Genomic DNA, 12899 nt, shown 5'->3' on the forward strand with positions numbered 1-12899 from the left:
TTGAATATATTTGGCCTTTCGGTGTGAGAAGCTATGATTATCACTCCATTTCCCTTACACCTTCAAGTAGCGTTTGGTTTTTGTTTGCATTTGATCATCTTCAGATTTCTTTTCTCCGATTCTGATTAAACTCAGAAAAGTGCAACAAAGTACATGCTGTTATTCGGTCTTTTAATAGACAAATATTGTTGCAAATTCATATTTGTGATGGATTTAATTATACAAACTGTTTCTCAGTCCAAATGTGGAGAAAAGAGCAGGAGCTTCTTGAAGGGACAGAGGTCAATTTCAAGATGCCAATTTGTCAAATTTCTTCTAAGTCATGTTTTATCTATACAGCGTTTTTAAAACAAACGGAGGTAGCGTTATTACACTTGATTATGGTGTAAATTGGCACTATGTACCTGACATAGGTACAATTGTGATCTCTTGGTAAATGACTCCTTTACTGCTGAACCAATCCTTGATCCGGCACCCTAGTAGACACAAATTATCCAGTTTGGACATTTTATCCAAAATGCTACTCTCAGTGGACTTTATCTGTGAAAACAGCTTGCTCTCATAATGCATGAAGCTTGCATGTTGTGGTGTAGATCTGCTTTTGCAGTTAACTGCCATTTCCTAATTACATAATGACCTGAGGAAACAACTTCTTGAAACCTGTGGGCTATCTTCCTGCCATATTTTCTTCCTCTGATGGGGGAAAAGCTATTTACAGCTATTAAACTTTGATTACGTTATTATTTTTTTTTTTGCATAAAATCCTTAGGATATCATGCAATGATCTCGATTCAAATCCTTAGAAAAGCTGCATAAAATGTTTCCCTTTTTAATCCCTGCCACAGAAATTTACAACAGTGTAAAACTTTTGCATGCAGGTAAATGCCAGGAAATGGGTTTTAACTGTCCACTTAGGCCAAATAAATGCAAAATATGCCTCCCCTCGGTCTCGTTATTGAAAACACACATCCAAGAAAAAAAACAAAAAACGCATCGAAGCAACCAGATAAAATACACAATGATGGATGTGTGAGCTCTTTTGCGCTAGCCCGTCTGCGTCCCTGCAGCCCAGACTGCATTGTGCATTTGTCACAGGTCAAGAAAGTTAATGTGCTCGTGTGACTGTTGGCCTCGGCGAATGTCAGGGTTTCTCCCCAGACGAATTGTCACAACATGCCCTCCAGCTAGAGCTCAGTAAAACAGAACAACATCCACGGTGCAGGGCAGAGAGATTAATTAAGATAAAATAAAAAAGGAAGGGGGAAAAACAAAAAAAAGAGGCTGGATAGAACGTCATCTACTCATATCACTTGAGGGGGGAAACTATTAGAGTAGGAGATCCACGGAACGAGGAGAAGTGAGTCTAATGCGAGTGTGAGGGAGCTGAAGGAGGTGAGAGGAAGGTTTTGTTTGATGTCTACGGTCCCCTCAGGTGATTCTCCATCTCATTTATTACAGGCTGGTTTTCCCAGAACCTCCCTGTCAACGCACCATCTGGAAAGGACTTGAAAAACAATTTCAGCACCGCTTTATGTCCCTCCCTCTCTTTACAAAAGCATGCTGCTAACATTAAACATGGTTTGACACTCTTGCTTTCTTTCTGTGAGTCTTCTTCACGGTCAAGACAGAGAGAGACTTGAATGTTCCCCTGAGAACATTCAAGCTGTCGTTAACGTACTTGCAACGTTGGAGAGAAAAGCTTGTGCGTTGCATTTGGTGGGAAATAGCCATTGGCTAGTGTACGAAGGTGAAAGAGTTGCAGAGTCAAAACGACCAAAGTTTTCCATCATTAAGCTTCTACAATTTAAACTCGATATAATGAGATGCCAATGGAACAACCAGAGTGACTGGAGGAGTTTGGCAGGCATGTCGTCAAAGCCGAAGAAGCACCACCCATAAATGTTTTATTCGCCCCCCCCCCCAATTAAGGAAACTGATTAAAATCTAAAGCTGCAAAATTTGAAGGTGTGAGGCAGCTGACTGCAGGTTTTACCTGAGCAGACAGTCCAACTAGCCAGCAAGTATCAGCCAGTTATACTCCAATACTGAATTTGGTGAGTGTTATTTTTATATATATAATTTGCTTAGGTCTTTGTATTAAAAGTAGTAGAGACTAGCATTTCCCACTGACTTATTACTATTAGAGACTGAACACAAACTGGCTGAAAAAGGAGTCTTGCTGATTTTTGCGGGAGAGGTCGTTCTGCTGCTGGTGTCACCACTGTCCAATATGTGCTCCATGGCCCACCAACTACTTTTTAGATCTTATGCACTGAAACCTTGAGGCAGCATGTCCACCGTGAAAGACGGTACTTCTCATATCTAATTAAATCTGTCAACAAATTTAATTGGTTGACAGATTTGGGATTATAAGAGAGGGCAAATCCATTTCTTATAGCACTCATCATCACCTTTAATGATCATACATGCTGCTTTGAAGTTTGTAACGCACACACCAACCTAGGATAAGACTGCAGCTACCCTTTTAGAGCCAGCACGGTGCTGACCCACTGAGGTGTTGACTCCACGAGACTCCTGAGGGTTGATAATGCAGTAATCAGCCTGTTGGATGGAGTCTCACTGCAGTAGATGCCCACACCTGGCACAGATTACAGTGCCAAAAATGCTAAATGTTCTAGAAAATGATGGAAACACACACACACACACGCACACACAAAAAGCATTGGGAGTTTCTCTGACTCAGTAGTCTGGTCATCACAATTTGGTCCTGTTCAGACTCGCTTTTCCTTCCACTTGTCCATTTTTCCTGCTTCTAACACGTCTACTCAGAGGACACAATGTTCACTTGTTGACTGATATTTCCCATCCACCAACAGGTACCATGACGAAAAGATCATCCGCTATTTGCTTCGGCTGTAGGTCATATTGTTATGCCTTCACAGAGTAGACGGCTTATCTTTCTTGACGATAACTCGATTCTATCGTTTCATGTGTCGTGTATGTCCACTGTAATCTGATATACAGTTCTCTGTGAGCACCTGCTTCAATATTTCTCTCTTTATTTTCAGGCAGAAAACAGGATTTGTAAGCAAACATAAATAAGTTACTTTGATCTCTACACAAATGTGTTTTAAACATGAACACAAAAATCGATTCCAGAGCCTCTGGGGATAAAACATCTATTCATGGACACACACACAGGCACGCACACACACATCGATGTGGTTCCACAGATCAATAATAAAAATGCAGCCTTCATCTTTATCTACAACGTGCTGCAAGTAGATACGACGCAAAACGGAGAAATGAATAGACTCGGTGCCAAAGAGCACAATGGCGACCACATTTCAATTGTTTTAGTCTCTGAATAGTAATTGCACAGCACGATAAATCTTAATCTGCATTGTGAGACACTCCCCGTATCTGATGTAATGTACAGTTGTTGACGGTGTTTTGAAAATTAAACGCTATGTATAACTGACAATAGAGACGGCAAGAGAGCAAACCACGGAGATTCACACAAGATAAATTGTGTCAACTGATTAGTTCACGCCTCGTAACGAACCACGATGACTACTGCAACTCCAGGCATGGCTTAACTTAAATATTTTGCAAGCATGCACATTACCACTTTGTTTATGCTATTTTTATAAAGAGACATTTAATGCCACAACTTAATGATGCTGCAGCTTAAAATCCCGTCTTTGCCATGCCACTTCTCCATAGGACTTTAGGTATTTTTACAGAACCAGACACTTTCTGCGGTTGATGTAATTGAAGCAGATTGACACAAGTAAGACAATCCAGAGGCTTTTATCACTCACTGCAGCTGATAGTATCTACTGGTTTTTAATAAACTAGCTCCATCACAACATGCAAGGAAAACAAAATATATGACCTCAAACGCAATTTTGTCATTTTTATTGCATGGAAGTTACTTTAGTACCTGTAAAATGTCACAGATTTATAGTCCTGCATGACGTCCTTATCTGGTCTATGAAACATGAGTGAGTGTGCCTGCACGCATTCTGCACAGCAAGGGAAAGTGAGGATAAAGTCGTTCCCAGGCACAAAAAAGAAACAAAGAGGACGATAACCCATATCTTCAGGACACAGGAAGCACACATGTCAGTCATCCCATATTACAACACCAGGTTCACACATATACTGTAATTTCATTTTAAACTGTTGATGCAGGATATCTGTTTCTCATCTGGTAAACCACTTCAAATACTACATAATCTTCAGTTCTGTTCTGCCAGTATGAGGAAAAACAACTCTGCCAGCCTGCACACTAAATATTTCAGGGTCCTAGGTGCTTGTTAGAGAAAGCACTAAGCAGGATTACAGCATTTCTCAGATAAAAAAAAAAACAAAACAAACAAAAAAAACAGCTTGCTCAGAGTGGTGCATATACATCTATTTATTTGTGGGTGAAATGCCAAATAATAGTTAAACAGGAGAGTCACGTTAAACTTAGCGTCAAGTAGATTAGTTGTCTCGAGTTGTGTTTTAATTTTTTACGGATTTGATTAAACTCAAGCGTGTAATATTTGCAAGTAAGGTGAAAGACAGGTACCAAAAGCAGGAACGTTATTGAAACGCTTATGCTTGTTATAGGTTCCTCTTGGAAGTAGAGTTTAAAAACAGATTCAATTGGAGTGTAAATGCAAAAAGTGGACAATGTAATATCACTATAACCTCAAACAGTTCTCTCAGTTTGCGTTACTAGAGTATTTAATCTAGCGGCAATACATTACAATCACTTAGCACTGAACTCACCTTTGGTTCCAGCAGTGTTGAGGTCTGTCCTGAGTGCAGCAGGTTTGGTATCGCCTCGGTTCGGCTGACTCGTCCAGCAGCAGCAGCTCTGCAACTGGACTACAGCGCTTTTCAGAAGCGACTGTGAGCGCTTGTATTGCTGCTAGACGTGAAGCCGTACTAGAAACACCGGGAAATTGGGCAGTTTCTGCCTTCAAAATAAGACCAAGTTCAGGAAACAAACAGGCACGTGCAGAGAGGGAAGCTGGGGGTGCTTGAGCACCTGCCCTTTTTGTTCCTTGCCCCCAAGTGCCCTTTTGGTCAATTTTAATTTTTTAATTTTTTGTTTTTTTGTATTATTATTTTCTAAGCCCTCTTCTGACACATAACATGTACTAAATTTATTTATTTATTTATTTATTTATTTATTTATTTATTTATTTATTTATGTACAACATAATAAGCCCTCCGGTTACCTTGTTACCTTTTGCCCGTGACGCCTGACGCAGTTGCCTCTCGCGCAGTGAGATAAGGCGGCTAAACGTAGCGAACGTTCCAGATTACAGAACAGTTTTTGGTGAATTAAAAAAAAAAAAAAAAAACGTTTTTGGTGAATAAAGTGGAGTAGACTTGCTGCTTGTCAGATGACGGAAAACGTTGAAGTATCGTTTCTGCTTCAGCTCGGTGTCGCGGTTTAAGCAGAGAGGTAATGAAATACAACAGACACTGACAGGCCTCTGCGTCTGCCTTTCTCTGAAGAACTACTGAGGGGAGGAGACAGCCAGGTGAGGAGAAACTGATCTTATCTATCGATTCAGTATTTTTATCATAGACATTAGGCTGTTGTTGTTGTGCTATTAGCTGCTAGCTAAAGACTTTGCTAGCAAAGCAAGATAACTAAAAGCTTCTTCCCTGTATCGTTAATGTCATTCTTCAGTATTGTTAATGCAATAAGGGCACATCGCCCGTCCAAAACCGATCATCTCCATAATGGATATATATCCGATCTTCTAATTTCCTTTACTGCATAATGTACATTTCATTTATTCTGGCGTTAGGTACCTAAATGTATCTTGAAGGAGAATAACACTTAAATAAAAGTCCAACAAGGATATTCATTTAGAATTAAAAAAACTCACCGTGAATTACCATGATAGATATAATGAATGTAATAAAAGTGACATTAATAAAGGGGAAAAAACTCAACCCAGACTTTAAGTTGGGTTGAGTTGAGCTATAATATTATAATATAGTATAATATTTTTGGAGCTCCCTACAAATGATTTACTCCTAATTGTTACTGGGGAAATATGTCATTTATTGTAAGAGAATTTAAAGGTAAATTTAAGGTTCGCAGAGTATGCAGTTAATTTTTTTTCTCCCAATTATTCAATGGGGGAAAAAAAACTAACCTCAGTTAAGTAAAATAAAATTGTAATCAAACTTTTGGAATTGTAATGATTTCTTTTTTAAAAAAAAAATAAATCGTTTTGTTTAAAACACTTTTTAAAATTAAATAACAAATTTTTGTCTTGTGAACTTAAAAAGTTATTTGCCAAACATAAACTCTTATTTTCACACATCAGAAATCTTTTGTTGCGATTTTGGGTCCTGCCCACGACATCATGTATGAATCACAAGCAAAACCTTGAGTCAAACAAAAACTTAGAATATTAAGAAAATATTTCTGACATGCAAAATAAGTTTGGTTTGCAAAAAAAATGTACTTCATGAGACGAATGTGTGATTTAAATGTTTAAAACAGTTTTTTAAGCAAAACTCAGTAGGCTTTTCTCATGATGACATGCATTAACAATTACATTTTGCTTTTGTTTTTTTTCCCGTTTTTCTGCAGTTCCTCGTTAAAGTTAGATGCAGGTCTTCTTTCCTGAATGGACCGTCTTCATCTCCACTGCAGCAAACAGGCAGCTCTTTTATAGATTACAGTCCACTAAAAGGTTGCATTGTGCCCTTGTTTATATTTTAAATAGTGTAATTCTGTAAAGACAAAATATGTCTCGTCTAGCTCTGATTTACATATCTTGCTAAATTGCGGGTTTGAATATTGCAATGCTTTCCTATGACAAAGCAAACCTGCAGAAAGAAATTACTAATAAAATATCTTACATATGCATAGTTGTATGCTCTATATAGAGATTCTCCTTAGCTTTGATTGTATATCTCACAATTTTGTAATTTATCATTGCTTATTAAACTCTGAAAGCTGAGAGGCTGTTAATATTCTGTCCTAGAATGCGGTTAGATGGGCCCTTTTTTTGTTTTTGAGCACCTGCCCCTTTAGTGGCCTCTGCACGGCCCTGTGTCTACATTATGGTTAACTTGAACCAGCTGTTAGATATCCATGCCTAAAAAGGTAGCTTTTTGGCAAACGTGTTTTTGTTTAATCGTGTCTTTATCTGTTAAAAATAATCTGCAAGAATTTATTGAAATGAACAGAATACAGAGCTGTTTTCTGTAGAAAAAAAAATTCTGCAAGGCATTTTAGCTCCAAAACATGAAAAGGGTCTTGCACAGACTTTTTAAATTTTTTTATTTATTTTTACTTTTTCACTTTTTAAACTCATATTTTGTCTGTGAAAATGTGGCTGTACAACATAAAACCAAGTGTCCGTCAGGATCAACCAGGTTCACACATATACAATAAGATGTCTGAACCTGAACAAGAACAAGATTGAAAAAAAAAATCCAGATTTGCTTCATTCTGTTGTGGCACAAAATTGGTATTTGGGCCACACTTTGGGCATTTATCAAGTAACTCAATTGTGAAGTGCAAGGAAAATACATGGTTTTCTGCATTTAAAATAAAATAAAATCTGAAAACTGTGGTTTGCCTTTGTATGAAAACTGTGCAGCCGCCTTTCACTGCAGGTCTTTTAGCTGGTAGGGTGTGTCTCTACCAGCTTCGCTGTCTCTGCCAAAGACAGCATTTCCCTCACCATGATGTGTGGAAGACCAATTTCATTATGTGCACACGTGTAGTTCAAGATGACGTGTTCTGTTTCAAAAATGATTCTTCTTGCAACTCCTCCTCAACACATTGATTTGTAGAATGTCTAACATAGCATATTTATAAAGCAATTTTTTTAGCAATGACCTGTCTGGTGTCTTCCTTTATGTGCATGATGTTGTTTCTTCACATAACGACTGCATATTAAGCACAGAGACGCACACAGAAAATGAGGTGACTTTTGATAAAAAAAAGTTGTGCTGGATTTTATTAACAGGTATGAGGAGGATTAGTACAAGTTCACATCCACATGTTTCAGATTTGTATTTGTTAATAAAAATGCAAAAGAAAAACCACAACATTTTCTTTTATTTGATAGATTATTTGCTGCTGAGATGACTTATCAGATATAATCAAAATGAATAACATTGACTTGTGTTTGTGAAGTGACAAAATGTAAAATGGTTCAATGGGTATAGGCCACACAGTGGCGCAGTTGGTAGAGCTGTTGCCTTGCAGCAAGAAGGTTCTGGGTTCAATTTCCGGCCCCGGTCTTTCTGCATGGAGCTTGCATGTTCTCCCTGTGCATGCATAGGTTTTCTCTGGGTACTCCAGTTTCCTCCCACAGTCCAAAAACATGGCTGTCAGGTTAATTGGTCTGTCTAAATTGCCCCTAGGTGTGAGTGTGTGTGTGCATTGTTGTTTGTCCTGTGTGTCTCTGTGTTGCCCTGCAACAGACTGGCAACCTGTCTACCCTGCCCTGCCCCTCACCCAGCTGGAGATGGGCACCAGCAACCCTCCTGGATGGGTATAGGCACTGGGGAAGCTGCTTTCCAGCTCTATATGTTGACCATGTTCATCCTAATTTTAAAGATGTGTAAAGTAGCTAAAATAAAGCTATTGCAAGCAAAACAAATTCAATTCACTAAACAAAACGTCCGTTTTTTTAACCATATTATGAAAAAACATTTGTACTGATAATTTTTCAACAAATTTGAATATTATTTTGAAACTACCCACCGGATGTTCTCTTCCTTGATAGGTTAGTCTTGATTCCAAGGCGCTCTGTTTTCTGGTCCGTCAGTCCTCTCAGCTCGCCACCTCCCTCCTTTCCTTCCCTGTACTCGCATAAAGCCAGCCTTGTTAGTTGACTTACTCAAGACACCGTTACAGCAGAAGGAAACACTACTGCCATTCATTTCCGAAAGCCAACAAAAAGTCCAAATGTAAAGTCGACATCTTGAGTTACGGAGGACATCCCTGCTATGGAGCGCGCTCTCAATCAGGCAGCAGAAAGGAAATTGCACCTATTGGTTTTGTAGAACGCATTGTATTACGTCTTAAACTGTGTCACACCCATGTGCAATATCACCTTTGTGTAAAACGACTAGCCTAGACATTTGCTGCATAATTGAAAACTACATCCTCAGTTCTTATTTGAAATCGAGCTGAACTAAAGCAAATATGAAAAGAAAAATCAGCCTGGTTGATAGTATCAGTGTTTTTTGTTTTTTTACAGTCACTCGAGCCCAGAGAACAATATTGCAGTTCAAACGATAATAAGTGTACAATTAGTCAAATTGACCAAATTAATAGTTTTGACAGTGACAGATTTGGAGTTTTGTATGTGCACGTTGTATTTTCAAAAAAATACATTATAATCATCAATGGTGCAATTTGAATAGGTGGGTGAAAGATTATTGTTTTTCTTCCATGTTGCTTATTATGTGTGCAGTGAATTTATTAGCCAATTAAACACACTCATCTTTCACCTTTTGAAAGACATCATTTCTGTTGTCATGGCAATGACTATCACTTTAGGGTCTTGTAAGTCCTTCCCCCAGTGAGTTATAGGCCACATTAAAAATCTATTATATCCACAGTAAAACTTCTATATGAGGCGCCATCTACTCCCTAATAATTCTTTGGTTACATGTCAATGTACTTTATTTGAAAACAAAACAAAACAAAAAAACACGAAACATAAAGCCAGATGCCTTGATTAAACCGTAATCTTATAATATACACCTCTAACTGTATTGACAAGTGCAGCAGAAAGAGCTAATTGATGAGAAATCAATTTTTTATGCGGGCAACAGTGACCCCTTGTGGAACTCTGCAAAACCCCAACCTCTCCTGTGTCAACTTCGAAAAAAATGGTGCAAACAAGATCAATGAAGTTCTCTTGGACGTCGTGCTTTGACGCACATCGGTAGGTTTGACAGCTCTCTTTCAGTCATGTCAATTTGTGTCTTGTGCATCATTTTCTATTAGCAGGATCTTGAATGGTTGCTCCTCCCCTTGAGATGCAGCCGAGTTCAAGAGTTGGTTAAAACCACCTGATCAGATTTGACAAAAAGGTGCAGTTTATTCCTTGAAAGAGCAAGCGGGGGATAATTAGCAGCCGTGAACACTTTGATGGAGTTTCAAAGCAAGCAGGCCCCGCAGGGACCGGTGGGTGCTGTGAGGACCATGAAGTCATCATGTTGTGGGACGTATTCGCTCAAACTGATAGCTGCGAACTCGGCATGCACAGAGGAAACATGCAATTAGGTTTGTGAAGGTGCTAGCATGCTGGAATCAGACCATCTGGGATTTCTACCATTTAATGAGACTAAAGGGAATCGAGTTTGTTTTTCTGTTTAACACAAGCCGAGTGATGTTTAAACTAAAACACCAGAGATTCAATGGTATGCATTTTTATTACCAATTTAAAAAACAAAATGCAAAAAAAAAAAAAATATACAGGCAGTTTAATAAATATAACAGATGAAATATTTTACGTTTCTCCTTAAGTGGAAGTTGAAGGTGTTGCTGGAAGCTTAACTGCTGCAGAAGCATGCTTTAATGTAACCTGAGATCTACGGCAGCTGTTAATCACACAAAATGTACAAATTCACTCCCAGCTGAGCCTGAGATTCGTGTCTTATGCATAGAAAGGTCTCCAACTAAAGCAGCGTCTCAGTATGTAACTGCATGTTTGCAAAGCTGTAATCAACCGAGCTCAATCACAGTGTTTTAAGGCTAAAAATATCCAATTAATAAGCAAGAGATGTTTTTTGGGTGAAAGGAATCTGTTTTTTTTCTTCTCCCCCCACTTAGTTTGCACACAATTCAGACTGTAGCTGAAGTGAATGAAGTATTTTACAAGTGACTTTGGGTTTATGCTTCTCCTCAAGCCTTGAAGTTCTGAAAGATCTCAGCCGCATCCAGCCAAGTCCTGAAGCAGGCCAGGCCTCGGTCTCGGATTTGCTTCCTGCCCTTATCGGTGATCACCTCGCCGTTCTCCTTCACGATCACCAGTTTAGGAACTGCTGTGATTTTGTAGCGCTGCTTTAACTCGCTAAGAGAAACAAGAAAAAAGAAAGAGGAAAAAAAATCGGGTTTGATCAGAAGAAGTAGATTTTTACCCTTTGTTTCTATTGGGTACAACTTTGGTCACATGAACTTTCCTTGTTTTTTCTCTCCCTTTTCAAATAAACCCAGCTCATCTCAACGACTCAAACGGAATTTACAGTTGCAGTTTTTAAATGTTGACATGTTGGCAGATTTTGATTTTCTTGACAAAAAGGAAGTGTCCTGCAAATTCACTGATAAAGGTAGAAATATCTATTCAACAGAAAATAAAGTAATCACATGATCGTCTCCATTAATGCCTCCAAGCCTAGTCGTTTGATCCACGGCAATATTTGTGACTGATGTTGCTCACGCTAAAACTGGATTCAAATTATTTTTAAAAGCACTTTGTACTCTGGGTGCTATCTTATGTTAGGCTTTGATATTTTTTCATTTTATTTTTATCATTTTATTTCTGCTTCCTGAAACAATTCAAACAGTTATCAGTAATGCATTTAGGGGAGCTAGACACATGTATAAAGTCTGTTTGCATTACTGTTCACACTAATAATAATAGCATTAAACATCCAGCATTAAAGGCCGGTTTGTGGAAACTGTCAGTCTGCTCTGCATTTAAACCTAATCCCTGACAGGGTGACCCCTTAAGTAGTTTACATAAGATGGAAAAACGCTTTACAGACTGCAGTGTTTAAGCTAATAAGATGAAATTGCACTTAATTATTTGTTCCTAACCTTCCCTGAATTACATTGTTTACAGTGAACATAAACTTACTGCTTGTAATCATCACCCCAGGGTAAAGCCAGCCAGTCTCCGTGCATGTCATGGTAATATTCGACCATGTCACCCAGCGACTTGTCTGAGGAGATGAACACGATCTCAAACTGAGCAGCAGGCTCACTTTCCTCCACCAGCTCCGTGTAAAAATCACAAAGGATAGGTGTGAAGTCCCGACACGGAGGGCACCATCCGCCAGAGAAGTAAATCCCCACCACTTTGTTCCTCAGCGCTTCCTCGGGGTCCACGAAGTCCCCGTCTTTATTCAGGAGAGTCCGGCCAGAAAACACCTCCACCATGTCTGCCAATCTCTCTCACACACCTAAACACAAAGAGTCCGGGACGTTTATGGAGCTGAATGTCGTTTTAGCTCATGGTAGTTCCGTTAAATGTCAGTTTGCTGGGTTACCGAAATGTTTACCTTTCCGTTCCGCAAAAGCTCCTTACAGCCAATCCTCATAATCGCCTACGGACCAATGAGATGACGAGAAGACTGTGGTGCGTTTGCGGTCATTATCAAAGTCGGTTTTACACAATGCTGAAACGCTGCTGCTAAGATACCACGCTGCGCGACCTTTTACAGCTGTTTTCAGCAGTTGTTCTGGGCTCTCAGGGGTTATTCGCTATGTATCACCGTAAACTTTATTACTATGTTATACCAGATATTCAGGCGTGAGTAGATACATATAAAAACACACAAAGGTAATTAAACTTAACCATTGGCGGGTATTTTTTCTTCACAAAGGGCCACATGATCAATTTTGACTGCTGTGGAGGACGATCTGAACAATAATTAATAAACTTCTATTTAAGTTTTATTGTCTTCAGGGAACAGAACAGTCGACATCTTAACAAAACAATAAATTGTGATAAGTTCAACTTTATATTTATATAGTATATTAAATTTAACAGTGTTAAATTTAGGTTTTTTGCTTCACCTGGTTTCCAAAAAATCTTTTACATTTATTTCACAAATTCAATTCAAAAAGTGAAGTAAAGAGCCATTACATAATTATATAATTTGAAATTTTCCTTGTTATTTTTGATTATAATTTACAGGTCAGCTGTCAGCAGTCT

The 12899-nt window shown here is 38.7% G+C and overlaps 2 protein-coding genes across 3 annotated transcripts in view; both read right to left on the reverse strand.

Moving 5' to 3' along the window:
* The window catches only part of csgalnact1a (chondroitin sulfate N-acetylgalactosaminyltransferase 1a), a 40804-nt gene extending 35911 nt beyond the window's left edge, over nucleotides 1–4893 (reverse strand). For both annotated transcript variants that reach the window (XM_008423763.2, XM_008423762.2), the window contains exon 1: nucleotides 4744–4893. The gene's annotated coding sequence lies outside the window, so the exon portion shown is untranslated. The remainder of the gene's footprint in view (nucleotides 1–4743) is intronic.
* Nucleotides 4894–10373: 5480 nt separating this feature from the next.
* Nucleotides 10374–12334, reverse strand: nxnl2 (nucleoredoxin like 2). Its single transcript, XM_008423765.3, has 3 exons — nucleotides 12244–12334; nucleotides 11820–12144; nucleotides 10374–11033 (listed from the first exon to the last, which is right to left on the reverse strand). The coding sequence occupies exons 2-3, from the start codon at nucleotides 12119–12121 to the stop codon at nucleotides 10865–10867; spliced, it is 471 nt and encodes a 156-aa protein (XP_008421987.1). The 5' UTR covers nucleotides 12122–12144; nucleotides 12244–12334; the 3' UTR covers nucleotides 10374–10864.
* Nucleotides 12335–12899: the final 565 nt, after the last annotated feature.

This window comes from Poecilia reticulata, chromosome 12 (genome assembly GCF_904066995.2).
Source record: "Poecilia reticulata chromosome 12, P_reticulata-male-v2, whole genome shotgun sequence".
Classification (NCBI taxonomy): domain Eukaryota; kingdom Metazoa; phylum Chordata; class Actinopteri; order Cyprinodontiformes; family Poeciliidae; genus Poecilia; species Poecilia reticulata.

What these genes read in the sequence shown, in the direction of transcription:
- nxnl2 (XM_008423765.3), bottom strand. Translation starts at nt 12,121, where the DNA reads ATGGTGGAGGTGTTTTCTGGCCGGACTCTCCTGAATAAAGACGGGGAC. An exon ending in TGGGGTGATGATTACAAGCA is followed by an intron (nt 11,034 to 11,819) that starts GTAAGTTTATGT and finishes TGTTTCTCTTAG; the next exon opens with CGAGTTAAAGCAGCGCTACA.